The 18,633-nt window shown below is 32.2% G+C and overlaps 1 protein-coding gene across 1 annotated transcript; it reads left to right on the top strand.

Moving 5' to 3' along the window:
* The first annotated feature begins 16,996 nt into the window (after positions 1–16,996).
* LOC139859048 (uncharacterized) lies at positions 16,997–17,758 on the top strand. The gene is made up of 2 exons (XM_071847866.1): positions 16,997–17,391; positions 17,488–17,758. Exons 1-2 carry the CDS (start codon positions 16,997–16,999, stop codon positions 17,756–17,758), a joined length of 666 nt encoding a protein of 221 aa, XP_071703967.1.
* The last annotated feature ends 875 nt before the right edge of the window (positions 17,759–18,633 follow it).

Genomic DNA, 18,633 nt, shown 5'->3' with positions numbered 1-18,633 from the left:
AGACAACTTTCCTGATGAATATCTATTGAAGATAGATTATAATGAAATTTCATGGTTTGCAGACTATGCAAACTACTTAGTATGTGGATTCCTTGAAAAAGGATTGTCGTACCAAAAACGAAAGAAATTCTTTAGTGATATAAAACACTATTTCTGGGAAGATCCACATTTGTTTAAAAGTTGTCCCGATGGAATAATACGCCGATGTGTATTCGGAGATGAAGCTAGTCAAATCTTAAAACATTATCACACAGGACCAACAGGAGGGCATTATGGGCCTCAACTTACAGCAAGAAAAGTTTACGATGATGGATTCTATTGGCCTACAATTTTCAAAGACGCACACCTTCTTTGCAAATCATGTGATGCTTGTCAAAGGGTCGGAAAAATAAGTCAACGTGTTGAAATGCCACAAAATGTCATTCAAGTATGTGAAGTATTTGACATTTGGGGTATTGACTTTATGGGTCCATTTCCAAAATCTTATAATAATCTCTACATTCTCCTTGCCATTGATTATGTATCTAAATGGGCGGAAGCACAAGCTCTCCCAACTAACGATGCACGAGTTGTAGTCACCTTTTTAAAACGTCTTTTTGCAAGGTTCGGAACACCGAAAGCTTTAATAAGTGATCGGGGTACTCATTTTTGTAATAATCAACTTGAGAAAGTTCTCAAAAGATATGGAGTAACTCATAAAATCTCCACCGCATATCATCCACAAACAAGTGGACAAGTTGAAAATACCAACCGAGCTTTAAAACGTATTCTAGAGAAAACCGTAGGATCAAATCCGAAGGAATGGTCCATTAAATTGGAGGATGCACTCTGGGCTTTTAGAACAGCCTACAAAACTCCAATTGGAACCATACCTTTTAAACTCATTTATGAAAAAGCATGTCATCTTCCAGTAGAAATTGAACACAAAGCATTTTGGGCTTTGAAGACATGTAATCTTGATTTACATGAAGCTGGACGTCTACGATTAAGTCAATTAAACGAATTAGAAGAATTAAGACTTGAAGTATACGAAAATTTGTTAACCTATAAGGAAAGAACGAAGAAATGGCATGATAAAAGAATCAAAAGTTCAAAAGAATTCAAAGAATGAGACAGAGTTCTTCTTTTCAATTCACGATTCAAGCTATTTCCTGGAAAATTGAAATCAAGATGGTCTGGACCATTCATAGTCAAAAGAGTTTTCCCGTACGGAACAGTAGAATTAATAAATTCAAATGGGATTGAATTTAAGGTTAATGGTCACAGAGTTAAACATTACATAGATAGTCCAATGAAAGTTGACAACGAAGTTAATCACAATTTCAACACCACAGCTAACTAAGTGTGGGGAGAATCAAGTCTTTAAAGGATAATATGTATTTCTGTTAGAGTTAGATGTTCTGTTTTCGTGTAGTTCTCGAAAATGGAATCCGAATGGTCTTTCCCTAGCAGACCCTAAAGAACTAGTCTTCTCCCCCCATTCTGAATTTTTTTTTTTTTTAGGTTTTACGAGATGAAGACTTCCTGTGAATTAAACCATGGTCTAATGCTACACGCTTTAATTACTAAACGTAATAATGACACCCTTCCAAGTGAAATAGTATCATTAATCAGAGGCAAATTGGACGGAGTAAAAAAAGAATCCAGGAACGAAAATAATAAGTTACAGTTTGGTAAAGGAAAATCAAAATCCACAGCGAAAAGAAGAGCTCGACACCTTGAAAGATGTCACAAATGTGGAAAATGGTCACATAAAGGAAAATGCTCAACGAATCAGACATATTCCAATACCGAGTTTGTCACTTTATGCAGAGACGGACCGTTCATATGTTTAGAAGAAAAAACATTGAATGCTCGAGGTTACGCCTATGTAGCTATGGAAAACCAATTAGTCTGACTATCTTATGAGTGGGCTAAAGCATATCACTAAGAATACTATCTCACAGGTAAGTATGTACAGTTTTTATTTTTATTTTTATTTTTAACCTTTTGATAATAAATGCTAATTTGTTCGCTATAAAGTATTAAATTGGTATTCGATAAAATTAGGTATGCGTGACCGAAATTATTGATATCATACAAAAATTTATTACATCACTGCGAAATTTACCGTTTATTCTTAAGGTATAAATATCTTCAATCAATCGACCCAAAATATTTCAGAAATTTGTCAGGAGTAAAACTAGGTAATTTAGCCGAAATTACTTTACCGAAAAGAGGGGCGTATATTTTTGATAATATTTGATTGATTAAAGTGGGATAAAAGACCAAAAAAAATTTTATTTTATTTTTACCATGTTTTTAAAATTAATATTTAAATATTAAATTATTATTGTAAATTTTTTAAAATCAATATATTTAAATTTGTAAGTATTTGAAAAATTAATATTTTTAATATAAGTTTGTATGTATAAAAACAAAAATATAATTTAAGTTTGGTGTGAATATTTAATATGAATTTTTAATTTTATGCATTTTAAATTTAAGTTTGGTGTGAATTTAAAAAAAAAATTTAATTTATTTCGTTAAGTTAAAAAATATGATTTTTAAAAATTCGTCGTAAGTTGAAAACTAGGTCGTTGAACCGAAATTGCTCTACCTAAGGGAGGGACGAAAACTTTTATTATCATTATTTTTAACCTTATTGAATTAAAGTATGCCAAAAAAAAAAATTAAAAAACCCAAAAATCTTTGCTTTTAAAATAAACGCCAATATGTTTGGAAACTTTGGTAAAATTTAATCATTTTTCTACGCTAATCACCCTCAATAATTTAAATTGTTACTGCTTTTTTGCAACTGAGGGCATTGCAAGATCTTAAGTGTGAGAAGGGGTTAAATTCTTTCGGATTTTAAAAATTTTTTGACTTGTACACTTGGTTACCATTAGAAATACTAGTAACGCAGTAGTTGTATTAGAATCTAGTGCTCTCTCATAATAAAGAACAGCCCTAGTCTTATATACTGACTACCCAATTCTAGTAAAAATTTTCAAAATGAACTCAAAATCATGTTTATACATATTTATGAACGATAAAACTAGGTGTTAACACCGAAATTATTGTTACCTCGGAAAGGACATAAATTAAGAAACAAACCAAAATGTTAGAATTCATTTAAAATGGAATGGAGGACAATTAAAAGGAAAATAAAAGCCAAGTGTGGGAAAAATTTACCAAGTTATTTTGAACATATATCACATATTTTTGTACAAATAACTGAAGATGCTTTTGCTTTAGACTAAACTAACCATTTTACCCGAAAAACTGTAATATATTTGAAAGAAAGATGGATCTACACGATGAATCAATTCCATCATTAAAAAGAAGTAAAGTCTTCCGAAAAAGACACGCGCTTCTTGATTTAGGTCATGAAGTTGTCGTCCAGACCAGTTGTAGAGTCTACGAAAAACCTTGAAAAGTTTTCTCAAAAATCAGCTGGAAATCCACGGACCTCAGCATCAAACAGGGTCGCCAAGTGGTCAGACTTATCCTAACCATGAGAGGATCTGTCTTGTAAAATGGGGAGAACGCCGTGCAAATTAGCTGGATAAGACTAATGAATCAGATCCCCAGAAAGGATAATCTCCTTAAAAGATCAAAAATCAGCTTTTAAGACTGATATTACTCAATCCTAGAGATTGACTTTTAAAGATTGAGAATTACAAACTCATGGAATTCGATGATATCTAAACTCGAGCTTGAACGAGAAAATATTTTGATCAAAATTACAAACCGATTTGTTTTCTGAAAACCCATTTTCAATGCGTTCATTACCATTGAACGTAAAATCCTATGAATTCACCTGGAATTCATTAAGGTCACCTGAACCAAATTGAGTGTCAACCGTAAGAACGGTGGTTGCATAGCATGGTCAAAGACAGAACCTTGTGCCAGACTAAAAAATTATAAGGGTGAGCTTTACTATTGCTCCTACCAAGGATAGTAATTGCATCCGACACGTTATAGACCATAATTAAAAGAATATCAGGGGACATTGCCTTAACAGTTGCTTATTCAACGCTTTCCTTTACAAATCGGACGGTAGTTTACCAAAAGGTAATATACAGAACAAGTATACTGGACGTGTTACTTTCCCAATACAAGGTTAGCAAGTGGGTGACACAAAATCGTAAGTTTTGAGCTAAAATTTTCAAATCTGAAACCCACCAAACCCACAAAAATAATTTGCAAACACCGGTGAAGGGTTATTCCGAAAAACTTATCTAGGGTAAAAGCTAGATTCAATTTTCAAAAGATCAAATGTTTTCATAAAGATCCAATTTCCATAATGTATCTAAATTTTCATAGTCATGTGGGACTGTAAACCACATCGTTACTACCATTGTTCATACCGCCGTATAGAAATCACTGATGTACAAAGTGTGAAGAATAAAGAAGTGATTCTAGTATTTTTATTTCAAGACTATATTGCTTGAGGACAAGCAACGCTCAAGTGTGGGAATATTTGATAATGCTAAAAACGAACATATATTTCACAGCATTATCCCTAAAGAAAGACAAGCTTTTAGTTGCAATTGTTCTATTTACAAGTGATATTCGTTTAAATAATAAAAGGTGAAGAAAAAAGACAGATTCGACGAATTGAAGACGCAAACGACCAAAAAGCTTAAAAGTACAAAGTACAATCAAAGTGGTTCCAATTATTGATAAGAAACGTCTCAAAATTACAAGAGTACAAGACGCGAAACGCAAAGTGCAAGATATTAAATTATACGCAAGGACGTTCGAAAATCCGGAACAGGGACCAAAGTCAACTCTCAACGCTCGACGCAACGGACTAAAAATTACAAGTCAACTATGCACATAAATATAATATAATATTTAAATAATTCTTATAATTATTTATATATTATATTTATTTATTAAAACGTCGACAAGCAAAGAAACAAAAATCATGTGAGTTGTTACCTACCACCATGCGATCGCATGGCCTGGAGGCACAAAAGCCATGCGATCGCATGGCCCTGAAATCCAGGCCTGGTCCTATAAAGTTCGCGAGTTTTGGACGAAATTTACACATCTTTTTCGTCTTTCTCTCATACGTAAGATATATATATATATATATATATATATATATATATATATATATATATATATATATATATATATATATATATATATATATATATATATATATATATATATATATATATATATATATATATTTATATTTTAATTTTAATTTTAATTTTAAATTCTAATAATAAGGGTATGTTAGCGAATGTTGTAAGGGTGTAAGTCGAAATTCTGTCCGTGTAACGCTACGCTATTTTTAATCACTGTAAGTTATGGTTAATGTAATTTTTAAATTAATGTCTCGTAACTAAGTTATTATTATGCTTATTTAAGCCGAAGTAATCATGATGTTGGGCTAAAAATATTAAAATTGGGTAATTGGGCTTTGTACTATAATTGGGGTTTGGACAAAAGAACGACACTTGTGGAAATTAGACTATGGGCTATTAATGGGTTTTATATTTGTTTAACTAAATGATAGTTTGTTAATTTAATGTAAAGATTTACAATTGGACGTACCTATAAATAACCATATACACTCGATCGGACACGATGGTCGGGATATTTATATGTACGAATAATCGTTCATTTAACCGGATACGGGAATGGATTAATAGTTAATAGACTTATTAAAACAGGGGTGAAATTATGTACAAGGACACTTGGCGTAATTGTTAACAAAGTAGTAAAACTTTGGTTTACACGCAGTCGATAACCTGGTGTATTCATTAAACAAAGTATTAAGACCTTGTTACAATTCGAATCCCCAATTAGTTGGAATATTTGACTTCGGGAATAAGAATAATTTGACGAAGGCTTTCGCACTTTATATTTATGACTGATGGACTATTATGGACAAATCCGTATGGACATATTAAATAATCCAGGACAAAGAACAATTAACCCATGAGAATAAACTAAAAATCAACACGTCAAACATCATGATTACGGAAGTTTAAATAAGCATAATTCTTTTATTTCATATTTAATTGCACTTTTAATTATCGCACTTTTATTTATTGTCATTGTATTTAATTGCACTTTTAATTATCGTACTCTTTAATTATCGCAATTTTATTTTATCGCACTTTTATTTATCGCAATTTCATTATCGTTATTTACTTTACGCTTTAAATTAAGTTATATTTATTTTTAATATTTTACATTAAGTTTTAACTACGACTAAAGTTTTAAAAATCGACAAACCGGTCATTAAACGGTAAAAACCACCTTTTTAAAATAATAATATTACTTATATATATTTGTATTTTTATACATTAAAACTACTTTAGCGTTAAGCTTGTTTAAGTGTATTCCTGTGGAACGAACCGGACTTACTAAAAACTACACTACTGTACGATTAGGTACACTGCCTATAAGTGTTGTAGCAAGGTTTAGGTATATCCATTCTATAAATAAATAAATATCTTGTGTAAAATTGTATCGTATTTAATAGTATTTCGTTGTAAAAATAATACTATTTCCTAGTACACCTCGCACACATCACCTCGTCTTAATCCGATTTACGCTTTAGGATTTATAGCCTTCCGAAAGTCACTACGCCCTTTTAACGTTGTGCTGAAATTTCTGACCTACTCGCACTTAAACTGTTGCCACGGTCAAACGAAGACGAGTTTGGTTCTGAAATTAGGTCAGTGGTTAAAGGACTCATATATGGATCCATGGCCACTGGTCTCACCTCATTTCAGTTCGTATAGAGGTCGTGGCAGCTGAACGAAGTCAGCATTTGTTCCGATCTCTATTCTTGATTGAAAACTTACTTTACTTTTTACTTATGTTGTTAATGATGATAATACTTAAGACCTAATTTACATACATTTAAACCTTTGGGAACGATTTACTGACTTAGTAACTTTTGACTTAGGTTGAGGACCTTTTGGACCAATTACTTGCTTACGTATCTCGTACCGACTTTACTACTTTTCACTGTGAGTTATAGCATCCCTTTTTACTTTAACTATTTTGGGAACTGAGAATACATGTGCTTTTTATGTTTTACATACTATGCATGAGTACTTAAACTTTATATATATGTGGGTTATACAACGGTATAAATATTCCCCTTAGCTCGGTAACGTTTAGTCATTGGTTTTTGAACCGGTGAACGCGAATCATAGATATGGATCCATAGGGTTTGACATCCCCACTCGGGCTAGTCGCGCTAGCATTTAACGGGTTTTTAATACTTCGTAAACTTACGCACTAGCCAAGTGTACTTATAGGGGGTGATATTTATGTTAAGTTAGTTACCAAGTGCCCACGGTTGAACATATACTTTTCATACTGTTTTGAAACACTGAAATCTCGTGGCCTACCTTACATTACTGTTATACTTAAACTATAGCTCACCAACATTCGTGTTGACGTTTTTAAGCATGTTTTCTCAGGTGCTTAGAGGTTTGATGCTTTCGTTGTAGTAGTCTTGCTGTGTGGACTCCCGCTGCTTTTGTTAGAGATGTCTCTGCATGAAATGTTTACCTTGCATTCACAACTATGTTACTTTTGAAACAATGAATTTGTAGTGACCTTCGGGTCTCGTACTTATGTTAATTGCTTCTATTCGTAGAAGCCTACTATCGTTTGTAAAACTTTTGATGTTGGTTATGGCGTCACCCTTTCTTATGAATGCAAACTTATTTTAAAACAGCATATAGTGTTTGACCTTGTAATGATCCTGTTGTTGATGATCCGTACATGTTAATTTTGTACGGGTCATCACAGGTTCGCCGGTAAGTGCTTCAGGTTCATCGCCAAGAGGTAAATTCGGTTGGTGAAAAGGATCGCCTTCTTCGCGTCTCCATTGATTAAGTCGACTACGAACCCATCCCTAATTCATCCAGAATTGATGATGACTGATCGGTTGATCCATTTCGGTTACACTGCTTTCGGAGCTCGAGTGGAAATCCATATCGGAATAGTTGTCGGAATCCAAGGAACTTGAACTAGTGGTGAGTTCTATTTCGTACGATTGAATAAAGGATTTTTCGATATAAAATAATTTTCAGATATTGGATGATATTCTAATTACATAGAATACCTATATATAGTACAGAAGATCTCGTAGATTACGGAGGAATTTTCGGAAGCTGTTAGGCAAATCTTCAGTAACAGATACGCTAGGATATGAATTATCAGATACGCTGAGATATAAATTTTGTCTATACACTATTCATGCAATCAATGCAGTAAGATGTGTCTAGACTAAGAATGACAAGCAGGTAATTTCCTACGGATGATAAGTAGATGATTTTCGACTAAAATTGATAAGCAAAACTTTTGACATGCAGACACAGTCGAAATCCAGACTTACTAATGCATCTAAACAACTATCAGTTAGACACACTAATGCAAGACCTGGTTCGCTAAGACCACCGCTCTGATACCAACTGAAATGCCCCGTTCATAAACATTATAAACGATTCACAATAGTTGATTACATCGCGAGGTGCTTGACCTCCATATGATACATTTTACAAACATTGCATTCGTTTTTAAAAGACAAACTTTCATTTCAACGAAAGTTGACAGACATGCATACCATTTCATCATATACCCAAACTATAAATGACTTAATATTAATCTTGATGAACTCAACGACTAGAATGCAACATCTTTTGAAATATGTCATGAATGACTCCAAGTAATATCTCTAAAATGACCAAATGCACAGCGGAAAATTTCTTTCATACCTGAGAATAAACATGCTTTCAAGTGTCAACCAAAAGGTTGGTGAGTTCATAGGTTTATCGTAAATAATAAAATTATTCATTTTAATAGACCACAAGATTTAAATACAGTACACCAATCTCGCGTACGAAACCATATTTCATAATGCTTAACAGAGTAGGTTCGCATCCTTTTCTCCCCCGTAGGTTGCCTCGCGATTTTTAATAATCGTACACATATCTCGTGCACAAAAACTAATACACATAACCTGTGTATAAAAGTCATTCATACGAACTACAAACACCTGGTAATCTACCTTAACAAAATGCATCTAGAATATCCCCTGCATACCGGCATTCCGCACGGTCATGCAAAAATCATACAATCAGGCCACTCTTTTAAATATGATGGTTGTGTACACCTCACAAACAGATCATATCTTTTAAATCTGGCGGTTGTATACCTATTTCGAAGTACTAAATCAGTTCAAATTCTCTGACTGGGGCTTGTTAGTGCCCATAGATCTATCTTTAGGATTCACGTCAATTTGGGGCTCGGTTCCCAAATTCTCAGATTACCAGACTAAAAGGGGTGATATCCGGTGTACTCATAACTCATTCGTAGAATGTTTTTAAATACTTATGTCTATTTCGTCAAACATTTATAAAAGCAGTTCATGTATTCTCAGTTCAAAAATATATCTCAAAAGTATTTAATAAAACAGTTATAAAAACAGAGCATGTATTCTCAGTCCCAAAATGTAAATAGTAAAAGGGAGCAAATGAACTCACTATACTGTATTTTGTAGTAAAAATACATATGACAACATTGAACAATGCAGGGTTAGCCTCGGTTTCACGAACCTATATCATTTGTATATTTATTAAAACGTATAATCATGATCGAACAAATTTATATATTATTATTGGCAATATAATTTTTATATCAATAACTTATTTACTTCATTATATTTTCATTTTATATATTTTAAATAAAAGTATTTATATATTTAAGTTATGGTTATTATGTATTTTTATATGAATAATCTTTTGATTGCAAAAATATTAGTTATAATAATCCTAGAATAATTTTAATAATAGTAAAAATGATAATAATTATAATACTTAATAATAATTATAATACTACTAATGATAATACTAATTTTAATAAACTGACAGATTTATATAATGATACTTTTAATAATGATAATAATGATAATACTAATAATAATAACTATGAATATAACAGTTTCACTATTAATGATATGAATGATAATAAATTTAATAATAACGATACTAACTATCATATTAATAATAATAATGATAGTATTAATAATAATGCCAATGTTATTAATAATACTAATAATTATAAAATGATACTAATGATAATATTTATGAAAATAATAATAAATTGTATTATTTTGAGGATAATTATAATAATAATAATCATAATCATAAAAATGATAATAATACTTAAATGATAAAATTAATAATAATAGTTATATAAATAATACTTATAGAATACTAATGATAATAATTCCTATAATACTTATGGGTATAGTAATAATAATAATAATTATAATACAAATAATAACAATAATAATCATAATACTAACAATAATAATTTTATTCATAACAATTAATAATAATAATAATGGAAATAAAATTAAAAGTATATACCCTTATAAGCTTTGAAAGCTTGTCTAAAAAGAATTACTTACGACGGGGCTCGAACCCGAGACCTCTCGCTCAACCGACACATGCCTTAACCAATCCCTCTGCCTTAATGTTCTGTTTAATTATAGGTTTAAATTTTATTTATTTCGTATCTGTCTTAACCTCCTACCTCTTCATCTGTTAGAATTAGTCGACCAGGGAGGATTAAAAGTAAAAAAAAAAATTGATTTCGTGATTTTAATTAAGACTTGAAATTTAATTATAAAGATTTGTATTTGAGGAATTAGTTCATTCATCAGACATAAAACAAAGTAAAAAAATAAAAAAAATAAAAATAAAAAAAATAAAAACAAAAATATGCTGCTGCTGCCGTCGACTTTCTTGAAGAAAAAAAAATGATTTCACAATTGAGATCATTTTGGACAAAATTTATAACATGAAATAGGTTTTATATCGATCATAAAAACTTACCAAATCATTAATTGGACTTAAAATTCAACAGATAACTCTAATTTAATCGATGAACAATATTTGACTTTTTATTTCAAAATCTTTGACCTTGAAATTAGAACTCGATTTCGCGAATTAAGACTTGAAAATATGCAGATAGTTTGAGTACACGATTTCTAACACGATTGCAATTCTAGTTTTTGTAAATTGATTCAATTTCGAATTTTGGCTAAAAAGGTTTAAGAACAGAGTTAAACGAAAGTGTTTGATAAAATTTTGTTTTATTTCTCAATTTGCAGTATGATATGTATATAATGTAAGAGATTGATTGGTGCTGTTACAAGATTCTATTAAGATTGTATCTTAGTGATTATTGATCGACAATAAACAAAATCGCATACAGGAGATGAAGAAAAAAAAATAAAAACGAAAGTGATGTTTAATAGATTCCTTCATCTGATTTTTATAATTCTTATACAATTAATAATAATATTTATTAGATATATTAATAATAATTCTGAATATTTATTACTAATAATAAAACTACTAATAATAATAGTAATAGAAATAATAAATGATAAAAATAATTAATAATATCAATAACAATAGTAAACATAATAATACTAGAAGTAATAATAATTAAAAATATACTAATAATAGAAATACTAATATTAGTAATGATAATAATATCAATAATAGTACAATAATTACATTAATCATAATAATTCTAACATTAATAATAAATAATAATAAAAATCATAATAATAATTATAACAATGATAATAATAATATTATTAATAATAAATATAATAATGTTCAAGTAAATAATAATATCTAATAGTAATACAAGTTATATAAAAGATATAACAAGTTACATGTATTCAATTTTCTTATATATATATATATATATATATATATATATATATATATATATATATATATATATATATAATATTAATAATACTGATATAAATATTAATAATAATAACATCAAAATAATACTAATATTGATGATAATATAACACCTATTCATATTTGATCTCATATATATATACGTATATTTTGTATTAAAAATAATAATATTAATGATATAATTATTAATATTAATATTATTATTAATATTAATATTATTAATAATAATAATAATAATGAAAGTAATAATAGTAACATTAATATACAATTGTATTTAAACTTGTAATTAAATTAAATTTATTAATATTATATATTATTATTTATGTCACAGTTAATAATAACATATAATATTTTGACCTTTTATGTATAATCTAATATATATATATATATATATATATATATATATATATATATATATATATATATATATATCATAATAATTGTTTATAGAATTCTTACACATTTATATATAGCTTTAATAACCAAATTATTATCTTGTATATTATTTTTACATACTTAATAATCTATTGTATTTTATTATTTCAAATTATTGTATATACTTACTTTTATACATATATCTACATATTTATTTATAAACAATTGTTCGTGAATCATCGGGAATAGTCAAAGGTTAAATGATTACATGAATACAGTTCAAAATATTTGAGATTTAACTTAACAGACTTTGCTTATCGTGTCGGAATCATATAAAAATTAAGTTTAAATTTGGTTGGAAATTTTCCGGTCGTCACAGATGCGGTTATGAATTGGAAATCGCCAAGGAATCCAACAGAAATTAAGAGTTTTCTGGGATTAGCTGGTTACTACCGAAGGTTCGTAAAAGATTTCTCGAAAATAGCGGGTCCGTTGACTAAGTTGACTCGAAAAGACATAACCTTTCGATGGGGTGATGATCAAGAAAAGGCTTTTCAGACTTTGAAACAGTTATTGTGTCAGGCTCCAGTGTTAGCATTACCAGAAGGTTTAGATGACTTCGTGGTCTATTGTGATGCGTCCTTCACCGGGTTGGGTTGTGTATTGATGCAGAGAGACAAAGTGATCGCGTACGCCTCCAGACAGTTCAAAGTTCATGAAAGAAAATATCCTGTACATGATTTAGAAATGGCTGCTGTAGTGTTTGCTCTGAAGCTATGGAGACATTATTTGTATGGGACAAATTGTGTAATATGTATAGATCACAAGAGTCTGCAATATATTTTCTCTCAAAAAGAACTAAATATGCGTCAAAGACGGTGGCAAGAGCTAATTAAAGACTACGATTGTGAAATCAAGTACCATCCGGGTAAAGCAAATGTCGTAGCAGATGCGTTAAGTCGTAAAAAATCAGATGAGAATGTGATATTTTTCCGTTTGAGTATAACTTTATATTTGATCGATCAATTACGAACTGTTCAAGCCTGTGCTTTGGAGGATGAACATATTAAATCTGAACTTATGACTAAACGAAAATTTGACCTAATTGATGATTCTCGTGGACTTAAGACTTTAAATAATCATATTTGGGTGCCTATGCTTGGAGAATTGAGGGATTTAATCATGACTGAAGCTCATAAATCCAGATTGACCGTGCATCCAGGTAGTAATAAGATGTATCATGATTTGAAATCCGTGTATTCGTGGCCGACTATGAAAACATACATCGCTCGTTTTGTTGAAAAGTGTCATATTTGCTCTCAAGTGAAGGCAGAACACCAGAAACCGTATGGTTCGTTGCGTCAGTTACAGATTCCAGAGTGGAAATAGGAACATATCACGATGGATATTGTGACAAAATTACCTAGAACTCAGAGAAAACACGATATGATTTGGGTAATAGTTGATCGTTTGACCAAGAGTGCTCATTTTCTGGCTACGCGTGAAACAGCATCGTTGAGTGAGTTAGCAGATTTGTATGTGAAAGAAGTGGTTAGTCGTCATGGTGTGCCATTATCTATAGTTTCTGACAGAGATTCTAGATTTGTATCGAACTTCTGGAACAGTTTACAACAGAATCTGGGTACACGTATGAATTTGAGTACAGCTTATCATCCTCAGACAGATGATTAGAGTGAAGGAACGATACAGACGCTAGAGGATATGTTGAGAGCATGTGTATTAGAATATGGTGGTTCGTGGGATACACATTTTCCGTTAGTTGAATTCGCGTATAACAATTCTTATCATTCGAGCATAGGAATGCCGCCTTACGAAATGTTGTACGGCCGTCGTTGCAGAATTCCGACTTGTTGGTTAGAAGCAGGAGTGAAACAGTTTGCTGGTCCCAAAATTGTTCAAATGACATCCGAAAAAGTTGCTATTGCGCGTGAAAAGTTAAAAGCTGCCAGAGATAGACAAAAGATGTATGCAGATCCGCGTAGACGTCCAATAACTTTTAATGTGGGTGATCGTGTGTATCTTAAGGTTTCACCATGGAAAGGGGTTATCAGATTGGGTAAACGTGGTAAGCTTGCACCAAGATATGTTGGGCCGTTTTCAATTAGTGAGATTCTGAATGATCAAACAGTGGTACTAAAACTTCTGCCAGAGTTAGCTGGTATTCATAATACCTTCAATGTATGTTACTTACGTAAGTGTAAGGTGGACGATGAAACGCAAATTTTGCCAATTAAGGATCTTAAAGTTGATTTGAGTAACAAGTTGGTTGAGGAACCAATTCGAGTGGTCGATAGAAAGGTTACTAAGTTAAGAAAGAAAGAGATCCCGATGGTTTTAGTAGAATGGAAACACAGTTTAGGGTCTAACTTGACGTGGGAGACAGAAGAGTTGGTGAAGACCCGTTACCCTCATCTGTTTAACCAAGACCAGAATCCGAGGACGGAATCTCTTTAAGGGGGGTGGATTTGTAACAGACTGAAATCGGAGTTAGAAGTAAGATTACTTAATTACCTTTAGGTTTATATTTGTGGTTAAAATATGCATTTATTTTAATATATGTTTATTATGAATTGAATATGTGGTTAAGACCAGTTTGTGACAAGGGTCACAGAAATGGTTCATTTATTGAATTTGGACTCCGTTAGGATTGCCAAATTAAGTATGAAAGATATTAGATAACTGGTAAATACCCGTGTGTAATGGGGTATTATATTTTAACACATAAGATTGTATGTATTTGCTTCTTTCACCCATTTTCTAGATATTTCTCAATCAAGAACGTACCTAAATTTACACCATCTCAAAACCCTAATCTAATCCAAGCTAGAAATTGAATCAAGAGGCTTTAGGAACTGAATCGTATCATCCTTGTGATAATTTATCCAGGTTTGATTGATTGAATTCGTGCTTTAATTCTTAAGAATTGGTTTTTGGGTGTAAAATGGGTTTTTGATGAATATGAGCTTGAATCTTCATGTTTTGTGTTTATTATGCTTAATTAATGTTAGAAATAGTTGTTATATAGTTTATATGATGTTTTTGAAGTTGTTTTGGTGTTAGAACTTGCAAAAATCGAGTTATTGGGCCAAAATGGCAAAAATCAGCGTGCAGGAGCTGTTCTTCAGTTCCCACACGAGTGATAGTCACTCGTACGAGTGAGAACGCGTTTGAGGGTCAACCACGCAGTTGAGGACTCACTCACACGAGTGAGGTCTCAGCCACGCATGTGAGCATCGGTCAGCTTTGTGGAAATTTGTTTTGGTCATAACTTTCACACCGTAACTCCGTTTTTGATGAATCAAGTGTTGTTGGAATTGTAATGAAAAATCCTTTCCAATGGTATACTTTTTAGAAGATATATCAAAATGTATTTGGGTCATAAATAGAGGTATTAGCATGTATGTCTAGTGTGCATGCGTTAATATGTTATTATGGGTTGAATTCTTGATATAGACTTATCAATTAATGATAATATGATTGTATGATGTGGTTTAGAACTTGATATAATGACTTTGGGTGGTTTTGGGTTAAAAACTCATCATAACAGCTGCTGTTACTGTTCTTCTCCACCCGCACGAGTGAACCTTCACACGTACGGTTGAAGCGGTCAACTGCATGGTGAACCACACGAGTGAATGGTTACTTGAACTGTTATATTTGCTAGTTGGATCGTATGGTTGAGATGTGACTCGTACGAGTCATATGTCACTCGTATGACTAACCGTATGGATCTACTGTTATCTAATTAGATATTTGGCCAAGAACCAAACGTACGAGTGAGGTGTCAACCACACGATTGAGGTTTCTTAGATGCATGAATAAGTGTCACTCTTACAGTTGACAGGTCAGATTGATTAAGTGTTCAAGTGCGTATTGATGCTATTGTCTTGTTGTTGGGATGATATCAAGACATGATTACTGACTTGATTATGTTTATTCTCAGGTGAAAAGGAGAAAGAGAAGACTCAGAAAGATTAGACCTCTGAGAATCTTCAGTTGCTGGTAATTGGTGAGTGGGTCTATCTTCGGATATAGTTTAAGTAGCAAATCATGCTACTGTGGATTACTCTGATTACATTATGTAGCATAGTGATTGCCATGCTAGGTGGATAGTTGCATGCTATGTGATCTATATATGTTGTAGATGTGCACTGTGTTTGACACCAGCCATATCTAGGGCGGTTGGGGACTTTTAACCATTCCTAGGGCATTTGAAGTCCGTGTAAGGTCAACCATTCCAAGGGAGGTTGAGTCCAAGTCATACAGTCTATTAGTATAGTATAGAAGAACGCATATGTTATGTTTGGATAGTTATGCAGAGACTGGTAGGAAGGACTATCGGTAGATCCTATTCCGATCAGCTAGGTCGTGTGCCCGTACAAGCCACCGATCCTCATATTGTCGTTGTTTGTATGCTTAATGGTTGTAAGCATGGTCGTGTGCCCCACATTCCTCTCCTTGCAGGTTTAGCTACTGCTACTGGGATCGGAACATGATGTAGAAGACATGTTTGACTTGCAACTCTGATGTGGACTTTTGTAACCGTGTTTGTAATAACGTAACACCGTTTGATAAAGTAAATGTAATTAAGTGGTTTTTGTACTAATGTAATTAAGGTTGTGGTTTTACTAAATAAGACTTCCGCTGTGTTATAAAAAAAATGGCCGGTGTTACATTACAGCGGTAGCCAAAAATGCTAACGGTCAAGTTCTGCATGTTGCATTTGCAGTAGTTGATACTGAATCGAACGAAAGTTGGGCTTAGTTTTTGGAAATGGTCCATACACATGTTAATGCCAGTAACAGAGATTTGTGTGTTATACCTGATCGTTATGTACAATGGCTAACCAGCAATATGGTTGGCATCATCGTTATTGCTTGCGCCACCTTCGTAGTAACTGGATGACAAAGTTTAACAGAAACACCAAGTTGAAAAAGTTATGTTGGAGGGCTGGTTCCATGATGCAAAGTAATAGATACAAACTTGCAGTGCGTGGAATTAGAACATTGAGTGAGGCAGCTTGGAAATATTTAGAAGACGCTGATCTTCATAAGTGGACTTTGTATAGAGACATCTTACGTTTGCGTTGGGATAACTTAACCACAAACATAGCCGAGTCGTTGAACAATGTTTTGCGTCATGCACGTATGATACCAGTCAAAGCGTGTATGGATTATACATTTCACTACATAAGAGAGCACTTCAACACGCAAGAAACAACCGTTCATGGATGGCAAGCACCACTATTGAAGTCTATGTGGACACAATTTCAAGATCGTAAAAAACTTGCTTCTGCTTACACATTAACATTGTATAACCAGTAAACTAGGTTGTACAAGGTCCAATCTACATATCAAAGAAGTGGTGATGGTGGGACAGAGTACACTGTTAGATATTTGGCCAAAAAGTGCACTTGTGGAAGATGGCAACATCAAAGAATGCCTTGCTCTTATGGCATTGCAGTATGTTGCATGAGAAATGAAGATCTAAAAACCTTGATTAGTAAATACTATACTACTACCACGTGGAGTGAACAATATAGTTATCACTTACATCCACTAAGAGATGCCACATACTGGACCACAGCAACTGGACAATGAAGGCCGATCCAACACGATTGATCACACATAGGTGTAGGAGACAATCACGACGACACCATAATGAGATGGATGATAGGCACAACATAGATACAGGTCCACCTAGTTGTGGTTTTTTCCCACAACCAGGTCATAACAGGAATTCATGTCCTACGAGGTTCGGTTAAGAAATGAAGTAACTGTAACCATAGTTATTTGTGATTAATTGTTGTAAGCGTAGTTATGTTTTCAATAAAAGTGTTGTTCATAATAATGACAATGATGATAATGAAACCGGCTATCAACAAAGAGAATGATAATAATAATAATAACTCAAACCTATTACAACTAATTTTATGCCTTATAGTATTCACCATAACTATCATAAATCCTACCGAACTCAAGTGCGTCTTCAAAAATGCCAAATAAAACATACAACTCAATTTTTTTCAGAAAGGGAGGTGATACTCACACACTGTTTTTTGATCAATACACAATTTTTGTCATAAAACTTACAATTATATTCCTAAGTTTATCTAGGGTTTTGAGCCTACATTATTGTAAATGAGGGTATATTAGTAAGTTAGTGTGTATTGATCAAAAAGGAGTGTGTGAGTATCACCTCCCTTTCAGAAAGTATACATGCTTTCCCAACTAATGTATATCACTCTTCTTCAAAGCACATTGCTTCAGGTTGAGCTATACCTTGTTTGTAATAATATATGTCCATTGAATCTGGATTTTCCGGTAAATTTTCTTGAAGAAATTCATTCAACTTTTGCATATTAAAGCCAAGAATGTCAACATTATCAAATGTAATCTTCTTGCCTCCTGAGAATTTTGTCTCATCTTCAAAATCGCAGCCGTAGCATACGTCAATTGAAATGTACTTCGGTTCC

The sequence above is a fragment of the Rutidosis leptorrhynchoides genome, chromosome 7, assembly GCF_046630445.1.
Source record: "Rutidosis leptorrhynchoides isolate AG116_Rl617_1_P2 chromosome 7, CSIRO_AGI_Rlap_v1, whole genome shotgun sequence".
NCBI classification, from domain to species: domain Eukaryota; kingdom Viridiplantae; phylum Streptophyta; class Magnoliopsida; order Asterales; family Asteraceae; genus Rutidosis; species Rutidosis leptorrhynchoides.
The sequence above is the reverse complement of the archived record's forward strand: the minus strand, read 5'-3'. Positions and strand labels throughout refer to the sequence as shown.